Here is a 15,858-nt window from a genome sequence, read left to right on the forward strand (position 1 = left end):
CTTAACATAGGTAAATCAGGGAGTTGTTCCATAACAACTCCCTAGATAAATTATATCCATCATGTGATACGCGGTCTGGAAATAATTAGTTCCAGAAACTAAATATTTTGTCTCGCGATATGAGTATTGAATAACTCATATCTAGAGTGATGACAAATCGATTGATATAGTTTTATAGCGTGACTACCAAGAGCTGTTTAATATCTATTGCCGGGTGTCTAAAGGGCAAGGGTTTCAGACTCAGAAAAAAAGGACAGAAGTTTAAATTGATCTTCCTTTGAGTCCTAACCATTGCATTTATCATCCACAAATCAAACAAATTTGACAACAAATGCCCAATATATTTGTTTTTCAGTCACTAGTGACACATTTTCCAGCAGTTTTGAAGGGAACAAATGTGTTAGTTTAATTGTAAAGAGCAGTTACACCGACACAAACTAAACTAAAGACAAAGGTTAACTTTAACGTGAAAGGACAAAACGGAGGAAGAGCCATTTAGTTGTCATACTACTCTCTATTAATAAAAGAAAATAATAAAAATAAATAAACAATTGTAGGCCTATTAACAGGCCAGCAGTAAACCTTGTTTTGTCCTAATAACTTTAAAACTCATCACATTATTTTAAACTTGAAGGTGAAGGACATTATTTTGCTAAGTCGTCGGTCAATGTTAACATACATAGCCGATGGTTAACTAAACATACTTTTCAAAGAAATGTAGATCAGGTTCAAGATTCAGTATACCTGACGGTTGTATTATAAGCAAACATATGATTGAAATAACCATTACTTCGGGGAATCATCAACAAACAGATTCAACTCTTGACGGAAGATATTGAAGTAGGGATTATTTGCTAAGTAAAGCCGGCTGCGACTTTTTATGGATCGTTGACGACCGTTTCACAGACTAACACAACTGTTATGATCAGCTTATGTTTATATGGTCGACATTTTATAAGACGATGGCCATGCATGAAATACAACATGAGAAACATATAGCGAGTGGTTATCACGCGATGCGATGGTTACAGTCGTTGCATGTGTTTTGAGGTGTGGAGTCGACGGTAATTTTAAAGTGGCATGGCAAATACTGACTTAGAGATATCTCACGACAGGTACATAATTGAGATACCAAACTCGAACTTTGCACATACGACGTTGAGTGACTATTTTGTTATGTCTATAGCCTAGCAACCCTCTGAGTCCTGCCTCGCACCCGGGGTGGGGTGGGGGTGGTGCTTGCGCCCAAGAGTAGAAAAACTCTGGAATATACATACGACAAAAGATAATGCACAGCTCACTAGTTTATTTCATTTTATTCTCCGATTACAAAAAAAACAAAAAAAATCACTTCACGATAATTTGTAATATTAACTTAGCAGTTATTTCAGCATCAATTGTACTATAGCATTTTAAGATATCGAGAATGACGACTAGCTACAAGATTAACTGACATGAAAGACTACCACAGGGCAGATAATGCAGGTTAATCAGACAGATAATAGAGAAAGGAAAATAAATTCTTAACTATTATAGACTAATTGATAAAATAATCAAATGCACCGAAACGAGCAATATTAGTTGTAAGTAAAAGCGATTGGTGATTTCTTGTTTACGTTATATATCTATTTATAAGACTGTGGAATAGATGGTTTCCATGTTTACATCAAATTCCCTTCACGCGTATGCTGTAACCGTACCTATAACCTATAACCATACCTATAACTATACCTTGTAGTAATCGTAACGGCATGTACACCTTACCCTCACTCAGTAGTATTACTGTAATCTGGTAATACACACTAACAACTCTTTCTACAAGAGACCAACCACCACCTTTAAACCCATACAAACCTGCAGGTCACTCCTTCTGTCATTCAGCACACGATCAAACTATGATCAGAACAATGACAAGATACACCCTGTACAAGATACACCCTGTTGAACATCACAGGTAGACTATGCCGATTGGTTTTTGTTGGATTTATGCAGTGCAAGGATTTTAAGTTGCCCCCCCCCCCCCCCTCTTCAACCTCCAACCTAAATCGAGCGTTGATGATCCGCGCATTGTTCACTCCAGCTGTGGAATATTACTTCCATATAAACTGTACATACTTTTTAAGAAAAGTCACCCAGGTAAGAACCTGGGCACGAAAACCAAACTACTAAACGACTGATCCGCTCTCAGCCCAGTCCCCTTGTATCGATACTCTGATCGTGTGATCATCGTCGGGTGTGCATCACCATTCCCTTCGAAAGGGAACAGATACTACACATTGCACATTGTACCACAGTGCAAAACAATGCTTATACACTTTGAGACATATAACCCTATAATCTCATTGCTGTTTAACTGAGACTCCCTAACAAGTTTGTCATACCTTTAAATACGAGTATAATATGCTTCTCTATTTTGCCTTTTGTAGCAAAGATGGAATGATCTGTACTATTATCGAAAGCGCGGCGGGAGAGACAAGATCGTTCAATGATTCCAATACATTTCATTTCCATATTCAAAGTTCCGGAAGCAACTGATTTGACATTTGAAAGGTCATATGACTATATTGAGATACAAAAAGTTAAGAAACAAAACCAGAAAATTCTCACCATGCAGTCGCTGATATTTACATAGCATTGACGATAGTGCATGAACAAAATAAACATGTGTTTGAGAATTATTCTGCAATTATGGTACAGTCGAATCCATTCTACATATTTATGTAAATAAAAACAGTTCAAAATACAACTCTATCACTCTTATCTCCATTATCATCTTCATCTTTCTCTATTTAGCCATTCTGCAATCAATATTTAATATATAGCACTATGAAAACATTTCTACGTGTTTAACTATTCTCTCAAATTACAAGCATAAAGTTAATGTATAAATGCATAATTAAAGTACATGCTGCTATGAAGCAACAGTTCAAATATATCAGAAATTCAATAACAATGTATTTGTTTGTTTGTGTTTTAGTTTGATCCACATCAAATTAGATAATACATTCTAAGTGTGAATACAGTAAGACCTCTAATACTACCTCTCTGCCACTGCTTACTATACTACTACTACTACTGATAAGTGTAATTACTCAATGAAGCCGATACTGATGCATAAATGTAAACAAGGAGCAGCTGATAACTGGGAATAATAAACCGTTGTCATAGATACAGGTGTTTTGGGCTTCATCTATAAGACACTGTAATCAAAACCTGCCATACTGAGTTTCCACACTGAAGAAGGTATACATTGTATAAACAAGCTGTCTCTCTCTCAAAACAGAGATTGAATGAGGCTAGGCGTTCTTCTCCGGTTTCACAGGATTGTTTTAATCATGGTGGAGTTTCAAGAAGCTGAACAGTCAGTTTTTTGGGGAAGTAAGATATTAAACTGCTTATCATTCTTTAAACTAGCAGCCTTGGGTAACGCTATACTCAAACTATCAGACATAAATTGAAACAGACTTATCAAGTTATTTTCCTTTAAAAGCTGGTTAAATATTTATGGCTATATTTTTAATGTCTCTTAAGCATAAGAGCTTTCATTAAAGATTCAGCATTATGCATATCTTAATTGCACAGGATTTTGACTGATATGTATCTGTTTGACTGATATGCACCAGTATATATGTATGTATATAAATATATAGATATGTATATATATATATATATATATATATATATATATATATATATATATATATATATATATATATATATATATGTATATATATATATATATATGTATATATATATATATATATATATATATATATATATATGTATATATATATATATATATATATATATATATATATATATATATATATATATATATATATATATATATATATATATATATATATATATATATATATATATATATATATATATATATATATATATATATATATATAAAGCTCTTCTTCAGACACTGTTTCCTTTACTTTGACTTTGCCTACATTAGTTATACATATGCAATAGATATTTGCTGACAGGTACTATTACTAACATTCTCTACTACCATTGAACCATCTTTAAGAAAACCACATTAATATCACATTTATAAACACAACATTTTGACTCTTCTACAATAAAAAGCTACTCTCAGTTTCAAGTATGTAACGATTTAATTACACGACTATAAATCATGGTGCTTTTGTCCTCTTCAAACCAGCTACAGCAACCTATTATTTTTTATAAAAACAAACGCAAATTCTTGTGTTTAGTTAAGAAACAATAAAAAATTTGGGGTAACTATAGTTTTAATGATACTAAATTTATCAATGATTTTAAAGTTGTTGCAAACATGAGAAAATCACTATTTAATTACAAGACTCAAACTCAGGCAACAAAGATATTTGCAAGAGCAACGCACCAAAACTTTTTGTTTCAAACACTGGTTTTGGAGTAATGTTGTACAGTGACCAACGTGACAACATTAACAAACACTTGGAATTACTATAACTCCATTCCTGTAAGATGCAGATCAAACATTCTTTACATTAATCCAAGACAATCTACCCTTTACTAACAATTTCTTGCCTCACTAAGAAATGACATAAATTCCATTTAACAAATAGTATAACCTTAAAACTCTGAGCAATCTTGATGTTGTAATGACAATACATACATTGTCACAAAACAAGCACCAGGCATATACCATTGTTGTACATTGCCACTGAAAATCCTCAAGGTTATACATGTACATATTAAAATAAAAATGGAAATATTAAATGTTTCTTGAGACATAGGGATATGACGATCATGTTGCAAGGTCACATCCTATTTTAGTGATAATATCAGAATCATTCATCGTTGAGGCTTTTAGAGCTGTAGACTGGAAGTAAATCATTCATTTTGACCTCTTTTAAGAGATAAAAACTTGCCTTAAATACTTTATATTTACAAGACCTTTGATGTGCCCTGTAAAGGGACTATCGAGATGTAAAATTGATGTATCGCCAAAGGGTTATTATCAAGCCGGTAAATATTATCAAACTGTTATCAAAAATGCTTTAAAGTGTGTTTTCTTTTCTTTTTTCTTTAAGTTTTTTTAAACTCTGCAATCATTTCAGAATATCAAGCTACTTTGGTGTCATAATTTAGTCAGTTCAAAGGTCACGCCTACAGCTCCCAAATACGCTACAGAGTTCAGAGTTCAAAGGCATGACCTAATTATCTTAAGTAATGTATGTCAGAAAACTATTTGAAATTTTCAATTTGGGAACATGACGAAAAAATCATTTTGAATCGTTCTGAAAAGTTGTGGAATCCTAAAATTTGGGGACAAATATTGATGACCTTTAACCTTTGCCTATACATATTTAGGTTCAAGATGGTAGTAGTGCAAACCGTGATAAATTGAAATACAGTGAATTATTAACCTGATTCGATATGATCATAAATCTCTCAGCAAGATATCTTTCATAACTTTATTATCCAGTTCTCTTAGAGTTCTCCAAAATAAAATGATACCAACAACCAAAAAACAACCCCAAAAATGGGACTGGTTTCTGTATATTCCTTCTCAACTATTTTGTCTGCCTCTTTCCCAACAGAACATTTCAAATTCAAAGCAAAAATCACGTAACATAGCTCAAACCTGCTTGTTTTTCAGCAGTATCCATTGCTATAGTTTCATACAAGACCTGTCACTAATACAAACAGACATTGCAATCACTTAACTTTCCTATTAACAGAGCACCAGAAGTAGTTCAGTGTACGTCTCACCTACAGTCTCACCTACATATATTACCATTGATTTACAACCAGAGACTATGTCAATTTGATTGAGTCATTATCGATTGGCAAGTTTATTGACTTGAGATCTTTTAAAAATAAAATTAAAAAAAATCAATTTGAAATGACTCAAAACGGACTCTGCATATTGTAAACCAGTTTCTTCTTATTCTTCTTCTTCATCTTTTCGAATTTACTATCAATCAAGTATGCAAAATAATGGAGATAAAGCTACCGAAATGAAAACGAGTAAACTTCCTCGAATAAAACGATATTCAAATGAGCTTAGAGCAATTGACACCCCAGACCTTTGAAACTGGTGAGAGCTGCCACAGCTTTTGACAAAAAAAGGGCTTTTGAAGAAAAAAATGCTTGATGATCACTGCTCATTGCTGTCACTGACAGTACTAAGCTAAACTGTCAATGTGCAACAGCCCCTTTAGGAATAACGGTATCGCAGAATCTTAAAATGATGAAAAGTTTGTGCAGAACTGTGAAAGAATACAAACTATTAAACAGTTTCTCTTGTTATAATGGCCATTAAAAAATTCCAAAGTCTGTGTTGTGAGTTGAATGAAATTTTAAAATATAAATTATCAAAGGTATCACTAAGAAGGGAGTTCACAAATGCTCAATTTTTTTTTTTTTAAATATAGTACGGCACAAATATTAACACAATTTGATGAATTTAATGCTGATTGAGTCACAAAAGTAAAACTGACATAAATTATACCCTGCATTCTAAAAAGAAAAATTTAAAAAAAAAAAAAAAAATCAAATTTCGTTGCCTCTTGACACGTTGAACACTGACATCAATTCATTCCGAGCTGCAGGACATGCGTGTGCCGCTATGACAAGTTATCCAAATGTTAGCCAGCGTGTTTGCTATTTTCTACTCTCGTAGTGATTATTAGCTCTTCATTAGTATTTCTCGGCCAATCAGTGATGCGGGGAAACATGGCATCATCTCCACTAACATCATCTCATGATCATGGGTGGTAGAACACCAGATGCAGCATGTGGATCACGTGACCAAATCATCCACTGAGAAATCTGCTATAGGTCAACAGTTTGGCAAGTGTTAACTGTCAGTGGAATGTGATTCACAAACAGACAACAGATCTTCCAAATCCTTTCATTTTTCTCTAACAGATTGAAGTAGACGTTGACTGGTTACAATAGCAGTGGTTGCAAAGATGAATCGATAACCTGTTTAAAAACCAACGAAAAGGAATTCCACAATTACGGTGAGTTAAAGACTGGGTAACCTAAATAGGGATTGCTTAAAGCCCTCTAAACCAATGTATTCACATGATAGACTAATGAAAATTGTAGAACGAACCATAAATTCCACTATTTCAAACTTTAAAAAGGCCCAAAAAAAAAAGAAATTTGATAGAATGGGATTAGATCCAGTGACCGCACTAATGATATTTCTTTTTCTACTAGAACGGGCATAAATCCAGGTGGCCCTTTTAAAATACAAGTCCCCTTGATCTACCCAGAGTGCTCTATCTAGCACTAGATTCATGGTGATACCATTAATCATTTCTCCAGGAGGTCCTATGCTCTACAATCACTTGTATACCAGACAATCAGGGTGATCAAACACAACTCAATGTTAATAATTCAAGAATTGGAATGATAATATAAGGCAAACTTAAAGTTACTTCCAAGTTCAATCACGGTCAGTCCATACGCATTATCAACTTCTGGTAGTTCTGTCCTAACACAAAAGTCATATTTTCCTATAAATAAGAAGCACTACAGTATCATGAGAAGATAATATGAATAATTCCAAACCAGAGATATCAGAGACAACCAGTTAGATTGAATAAACAGAACGGTATTATCACCACGGGATGCACTTATAAACACTGGATGGGTTCTTTGATATACCAGCTTATTTCTTCATCTTGAGCATCTTACATAAAGTTTTGTCCTTGGAAGATGATATAAAATGAGGAGCTCCTATATGGTGCAAATCAAAATGCCTTTTACAATGGCAGACTGCATTGCAGCAGTGTACAGCAGTAAAATTACCCTCAGAATGCTCATGTTTTTATGGGTTTTTTTTTGTGCAAACTAATAGTTTGGCTTCTTCTTAATTGTATTAGCAAGTTAAGATCATAAAGTTCTGTGCCTTCTGACATTTTGATAAATTTCTCGTAAAAAAAAACAGGAGAGACAACTCTTGACAAGATGAAGTGTGTACTAAGCCGGTGATGAGAATACAGACTATGAAGCATGAATATGATAAGAAACAGGTTTGTTTTTTTAAATGTCACGGCCAGTCAACTGTGTCAAAATTGCTCGCATGTTGTTTGCCAAGAAGGAAAAAAAAGCAACTGCAGCAGACTCTAACGCCCAAGGTTTGTATTAGCTCATTATCCATACTGGTTGATGTACAGAGGGACGGCATAACGAGGGGACCAAAAAACAGAATAAGAAGGTTCATAGAGAAAGGTTATTAGATAGCCACGTTTGAGGGGTGGAAATAAGGGAAGGGGGCTTGTCCAGGAGTCAAATAATAACAGATTAAACGTTTTACATAACAGGTAGTGTATTGAACATGTTCTCGTAACACAATGTCCAATAGATCTGTGCAAGGATATGCTAAATGTACAGCACGATATAATTGGTAGTCCATATGCAAGTGTTTACAATATCTCTCCAAGATGACACAAATCATCCATATCAAACACATTTTTAGTTCGCTACAGTAAATGCTAAATACCACCCAGAAAGTTTGAGTCTTCTCAAACAATGTACAAGTAAGGTCTAAGCTTTTACATCAAGTTTACAGTAGATGACAAAACCTACGCTTTTAACTACATTTGCATATATCTTAAAGAACCCTGGACTGGAATGATTATTGGTACTTAAAGATATGATTACACCCACATTCGAAGACGCTAATTACTTAAAACAGCATTCATTTGAAACAAAGCACTCATTTAGTCGAGCAACAAAACAGGTGGTGGGAAGTAGTATGGGGATTTAATTTCATAGTGAACTGTATACAATGTACTACTACAGTGACTGGAAAACAGGGATGCTCTTTGCATGATGTGACTACATTTAAACCAAAAAGTACAAGACAGTCAGTGAACTAAGGTTAACCTTTCATGGTTGATTTTTTACTTAAGATATCAAAGTAAATAAATTACTCTCTGAAAAGTTATTAGATGTGGAATGTTGCCAGATCTAATGTACAAGATGTTCTGTTAATTCCATACACACACACGCACATGCGCCACACGCACACACAAACAGCTGTCTGGTATGATGCCAAATTAAAAGACTTCTGAAACCAGAGGTTTTCTGTGACTTTAATAGTTTATAGTTAGTTTCAAAATATAGACAGTGGCTCTTTCCAGTTCACAAACTTTCCCATCAAAGGCTAATTGGGGAAACAGAAATGAATTTGGCACACTCTTGACACACTTTACATACGTTGCTAAGTTAGTTAAGTTTAAAGTAGTAGTTTTGGGCCCACCATTCCATAGAGTAAATCTTGAGTTATCAACAAAGATGCAACAAAGGTTTAATAAATGCCCTTAACCAAAATTGAAACTTCACTTTCACTCCTCCTTCAATCCCTCTGGCATTATGAATCATTATGAATTAAATGTCCTTCTCACTACCCCTCCCCCTCCCCCTCCCCTCCACCTACTGTACCACACCTCTGCTGACATTTTTTTATATCAATCATCACTGCTAAAATTCAATCTACTACAATAACCCATGAAAATCATTCGGGAATGACAACCTAAACAAAATTCTATTCTTCATGCTTCGTGATGAAAATATGAAATTGACAGTTTACCTTTGACCTTTCCGAGTAGTCTAAGAGCAGCAATTTCTGCAAAGGTACACCCTCCCAAGAAATAAACTAAGACAACTTTTTCTGATTTTGGTTTCACAGCAGCACTGCTTTGTACACTTCCTGCAAGGGGGAAAAAGAACAGTTACTTTCATGTGTTACAAGTTTTTCATGAAATTTAGCTACATTTTAAAACAAAAACATTGGAATTCAAAGTGGTTAAACTTTTTCATCAAATTTAAAAGTTTCTGGACTTTATTGTTCATGTTTTTTAGAGGCATGGACAAATTTCTGTAATTAACAGTTAAAAATGAAACCACAAGCTTGTATTTCAAAATTCCCAACACTTCGTTCCTAGCAGGATCTTCCTGAATTGACAAGAAGATATAACACAGACAGATGTCAGCCGCGATTTGATTGGACTATCTGTCTGTGTATATTGCTTTTGTCCGTTATCTGTCGTCTGCCAACAGAGAACCTGTCACAGGATCCTGGTTGGGTTTTTGAATATTCTTAAATGTAGAAAAGGATGGAAATAAAACATCAAATATTTCCAGTTTAGAAAAATCTTGTACTGTACCATCCAGCGATGCTTGTTAATTTTTCTTGACATTTCTATCATTGGTAAATATGATATATTCTTGGTTGATAGGTTAAGTTTTCTGCACATCCTCTGAGCTAGAACTTTCTTACAGCTGAATACTGCTTTATGTAAGAGTGAAATTAACTATAACTACCAGTAGATGCAAACCTAGGCGGAGATCACTGCTGTAGCTACTCAACAGTCATGGAAACCTTTCATGCAACAAGGCCTATGTAACATCCCAGAGCAAGAGTTTTATTTTTGAAGCTGCCCTTCCACCTGAACACACAGTCATAGGCTTACATAGTAGACAACATTGCAGTTGTATTTATTAAGAATATAACAGGGTCTGTATTTTATGATATTACCAGGGATGTAAGGAATGAATTATTGACGGAGACAAGAAGAGAACGTTTGCGATGTCGTAGCTCTGTCGACGATAATGAAAATAAACGCCTTTTTACTCTCTCGTGTGAACATGAATCAGTGACTGATCATTAATCTCATGTTAATTAATCGTTTCATTAATGACATCCCGATGTATATCATGACATGCTTTGTGTCTCTGCGGTGGTAATTAAACACTAAATCATGGCGGTTACCGCCGCTCTTGAAAGGGAGCCTCTCAGCGACGATCATCCGTATCGGAACATACAGTATTTCTCGGAAGTCGATGATTTCACCCTTGGTCGTCCTCTGGGCTGGAACTAGAGCAATGATGCTGCAGATACCTCGATACTTTCTCACACCGAAGGTGATAATCTGGTGGCTGAGTTATATATTGCTTATTTTTGCCTACTTTTTACTTTCTGGTTGTTTCAACGCCACAAAATGGTTGACCAATTTTGATGTAAATCGTACAATATTCCGTTTAGTTAAGGTTGCTCAATTGTGTGTGTGTGCAAGAGAGAGATAGATAGAGAGAAAGAAATAGGTACAAGCACTTTCTATCTGATAATTACTATCCTATGAACTTTAAAAATCCCCATTCCACAGTTGTTAAGAAATATGAGTAAATGTCACTTAGCAAAATCAAGTGATCTTCAGGTGCTGTCGGCCACATTCATACTCCTTTCCATCGAAGGCTCTTTCCAAGTTTGATTTGATTATTCCGTTATAACACTTACAAACCAATGCCTATCCGGAAGGCCTGACTCATGGCTTTCACTCTTAACAGGTACCCTGCAAAAATATTATTACTATGAGGTATTTTCTTAATCTATATATTTTGTTTAATGGAGGTGGGTTTAATGGAGGTCCGTTCCTCTACGTCCGAGCTGTGCACTTGTGGCATAGTCACGTATCCCCTGGTAACTGCAGTAGAGTGAGCTTGGCTTGCTTGGCTGTAGGCTAACAGAGGGCGGGACCGATGTCTGGGCGGTATATCCTGGGCCGGAAGAAGGCAATGGCAAACCACTTCTGTATTCTGCCAAGAAAATGACCATGACAGACATTACGAGAACAGATATAGTGCCGGACGGTGGGACCCGCGGGCCTGAAAGCACTAAACCTACTACCGGGGAAGAGCAACATCCTGTCACCAGAGCTGGTAGAAATGACGTGGCTGCATTAAATCCCACGGGAAGTGCAGAGACCGAGACCACCAGGGCCATCAGTGGCAGGATGAACTTCAGTAAGGAACATAAAATAGGAACATGGAATGTCAGAACGATGAACAGGGGTAAACTGGATATAGTTTTCAAAGAGATGGATAGAACAGCAGTTGAGATCTTGGGTATAAGTGAGCTCAAATGGACTGACATGGGCCACTTCCAGTCAAATGGATGCAAGGTGTTCTTCTCTGGACATGAGCGCATCAAAAGAAATGGTGTTGCACTGATCTGTAACAAGACTACAGCAGCGAGTGTGTTAGGCTACAACCCGGTGAATGACAGGATGATTTCAATAAGGCTGGATGGTCAACCTGTGAAGACAACAATTATCCAAGTGTATGCTCCAACCTCAGCAGCAAGCGATGAAGACACACAAAACTTCTATGGCAGACTACAAGACCTAGTTGACAGCGTGCCAAGAGGTGATGCACTTGTTATTATGGGAGACTGGAATGCAAAGATTGGAGAAGAACCAGTTGCTGGCATCAGTGGGAGACATGGCCTGGGTGAGAGGAACGAGGCAGGTGAACGCATGTTAGATTTCTGCGAGGCAAACCGGCTGGTTATTTCAAACACCTGGTTTCAACAACCAAAGCGCAGATTATACACATGGACCTCCCCAGATGGACAATACCGTAACCAAATTGACTATATTCTTGTTCGTAAACGGTGGCAAAGCGCAGTTAAATCAGCAAATACACTGCCAGGTGCTGACTGTGGCACAGACCATGAACTGTTAGTTGCCATTATTCATATCAAATTGAGGAAGGTCAAGAAGCAAGATAGAGTCAAAAAATACAGCCTGAACGAGATCCCAGAAAGATACAGCATAGAGGTCAAGAACTCCTTCGCAGCACTAGACTTGACTGAGAGGAAACCAGATGAGTTGTGGCAGGAGGTAGAAGACATCATAAAAAAGGCAGCAGATAGGAACATCCCAAGGGCTAAAAAGCAAAAGAAAAGCAAGTGGCTGTCGAAGAAAGCAATAGAAATCGCAGATAAAAGAAGGGAGGCAAAGAAACAAGGGATTCACAATAGAGAGTTCCGACAACTGAATGCTGATTTCCAGTATCAGGCAAGGAAGGACAAAGAAAATCATCTGAATAGAGTTTGCGCTGAAATTGAAGCAGACAATCAAAGGGGGAGAACAAGAGACGTTTTCAAAAAGATCCGAGACATCACAGGAGAGTTCAAACCGAGGGTTGGAAGTCTGAAGAGCAATGCAGGAGGTGATCTCTGTGAAGAGTCACTTGTAAAAGAGAGATGGCGTGTTTATACAGAGGACTTGTACAGAAGTGATCATAATATCACCACACAATTTACGGAAGGGATCTACGAAGAGGAAGCACCGATAATTGAGGAAGAAGTCAGAAAAGCTGTAAAGTCACTAGCGAATGGAAAGTCTCCAGGATCGGACGAATTACCCATTGAACTCTTTAAGGAAGTGGGTGAAGAGGGTGTAATAGTACTAACTGTAATTTGTCAGCGAATCTGGTGCACTGGTGTTTGGCCAAAAAGATGGAAGGAATCCATATACATCCCGATTCCGAAGAAAGGTGACCCCCGAATTTGCTCAAACAACCGAACGATAGCACTGATCTCACATGCAAGTAAAGTCATGCTGAAGGTAATTCAACACAGACTAGAGGGATATATGGAACGCGAAATGTCAATCGAACAAGCAGGCTTCCGGAAAGGCAGAGGCACTCGGGACCAAATTGCCAACCTTAGATGGATTTTGGAAAGGTCAAGAGAGTTCCAGCGTCCCGTTTATATGTGTTTCATAGACTACAGTAAAGCTTTTGATTGTGTTGACCATCCAACACTGTGGACCATGTTGACGGAAATGGGAATTCCCAAGCACATAGTACATGTGATTAAATCATTATATAATGAACAGGAAGCGAAAGTTCGAACCGAATATGGGGATACAGAAAATTTCAACATCGGCAAGGGAGTTCGACAGGGGTGTATCCTTTCACCTTACCTTTTCAACCTTTATAGCGAGTACATAATGAGACAAGCCAATCTAGACAATGTAGAGCTAGGGGTGAAGATAGGTGGCAGAAGAGTCAACAACCTCAGATATGCTGATGACACCACACTGCTCGCAGAAAGCAAAGAAGACCTCCTTAATCTGATGGAACGTGTGCAGGCACATAGCACTCAGGCTGGGCTACACCTGAACCTAAAGAAGACCAAGGTTATGTGCACAGAGGAGCTGGACGAAATTATTTTGGGTGGAAACAAAGTTGAAATAGTACACGACTTTAACTTTCTCGGTTCTAGAATTGAAGACAATGGTACCTGTAAGGGGGAGATTTTGAGACGGTTAGCTCTTGGAAGAGCTGCTGTGACGGGGTTAAACAAGATCTGGAGGGACAAAGCAATCTCATTATTAACGAAGAGTCAACTGATGAAAGTACTAGTTTTCCCAGTTGTGCTCTATGGGAGTGAATCATGGACAATAACAAAGGGAATGAGGGAAAGAATAGACAGTTTTGAATTATGGTGCTGGCGCAGGCTATTGAGAGTCCCTTGGACTGCACATAGAACAAACATCTCGATTGTGGAACAAATAAAACCCTCACTTCCACTGGAAGCACAGATCCTGAGGCAACAACTAAATTTTTTCGGTCATATCATGCGTGCTGACGACTCTCTGGAAAAATCATTAATGGTGGGAATGGGTGATGGATCACGAAAGAGGGGCAGGCCACGTGCACGATGGATGGATGGTGTCAAGCAGGCGACTGGGTTGACTCTGGATAGACTTCGAGGGGCAACCAGGAGCCGGCAGGATTGGAGGATTAAAGTCATGGTCATCACCAGGGGTCGAACACGACTCGACGGCACAAGGTGATATATTTTGAAAACCTGAAGACCCAACCATTTGGATGGACACATGTTCTGAATCGTAAGCACACCAAACTTGCCAGTGAATTTTGAAGGTTATGCAACTCAACCTTATCTTCCGATTTACTGTTACAGATAATTTCGGATGGGCTTTCCCTTCCTTCTCAGTCTCACTGTTTCTTAAGTCATCATTGTATAATCAGGAGTGTTTGGATACATTTAACACATTGGCAGGATTGATGACGATTCTTTGGATAAAACAAAAACAGACTAGGAACTGCCATACCTTTCGCCGATAGGCCTCTGTGATCCTCGAAACATGGACCGGAGAGATGTTTTTTGACGTCTTCTAATCCACCCCAACCAATTCTCATAAGAATCTTAAAATGGAGAAATAGGTAAGAGAAGAGCGATCATTTACATAATTGATGAGTGTTAACGACATAAGAACATTGACGAAAGAGTACGACCTCTTTTTGCAAAGAATGACTTTAGGCAGAACTTTAGACTTGATACAGTTTAGTTCAATAAAAAATATAAAAAGAAGTACTAGTAATGTTTCTATAGCTGTAGACATCTTCAATACATTTACCTTTAACAATTTATTTTATCTGTAGAATGCTCCTTTAAGGCTCAACTGATGAGGACATCAGCTCCTCAGTGCAGGCCTTAACTGTTAATGTTAATCCAGTGTTTGACAAATTCATGTCAAAACATGTACTTTTAATACTTTTGTCTGAAAAAAACTTTTTTCTAATAATTTCATATAAAGCACCAGAGCATCCTTGGATTATATTCAACATCATTTGTCTTTGACAAATTGGTATTATGTATGCATTTGCAGGACATAAAAGTCTGTATCTTTTTTGTCCTAATGAGTTATGTATTGCATATGAGGAACTGATTACTGGTCTGAGTATTAGACTACATAGTCCAGTCACTTTAACCAATTAACCTTGGCTGTTTAAAGGGTAATTCCTCCAAAATTAAAAGTGTCTTAGAATTACAACCTGAACTAATAGCAGTGGTTTTATATAATGGTCAGGTATGCAATATATCAAAATTAATTTTGTGCCTAGAAAGTCAATCTTTAAACTGTTTACAACAGTTTAAAGAATTTTCCTGATCAGTCATAAACTTATTAATTTAAAGTTCTTGACTTGGTAGAATGCACATCCATTATTCACCCGAAATATTCGAACTATTTAATAAAAAACCATCAAATCCATGATGTTGAT

At 36.8% G+C, this 15,858-nt stretch overlaps 1 protein-coding gene across 1 annotated transcript in view; it reads right to left on the bottom strand.

The window, feature by feature from the left end:
• Positions 1-4,560: 4,560 nt before the first annotated feature.
• LOC139978601 (vacuolar protein sorting-associated protein 33B-like) overlaps positions 4,561-15,858 on the bottom strand; it is a 36,180-nt gene continuing 24,882 nt past the window's right edge. Inside the window, exons 18-20 of the mRNA XM_071988942.1 lie at positions 14,907-15,000; positions 9,572-9,691; positions 4,561-6,951 (exon numbers count right to left, since the gene is read on the bottom strand). Of these exons, the coding sequence (XP_071845043.1) occupies positions 6,878-6,951; positions 9,572-9,691; positions 14,907-15,000 (288 nt within the window). The 3' untranslated portion in view covers positions 4,561-6,877. The remainder of the gene's footprint in view (positions 6,952-9,571; positions 9,692-14,906; positions 15,001-15,858) is intronic.

This window comes from Apostichopus japonicus, chromosome 13, assembly GCF_037975245.1.
Source record: "Apostichopus japonicus isolate 1M-3 chromosome 13, ASM3797524v1, whole genome shotgun sequence".
Lineage (NCBI taxonomy): Eukaryota > Metazoa > Echinodermata > Holothuroidea > Aspidochirotida > Stichopodidae > Apostichopus > Apostichopus japonicus.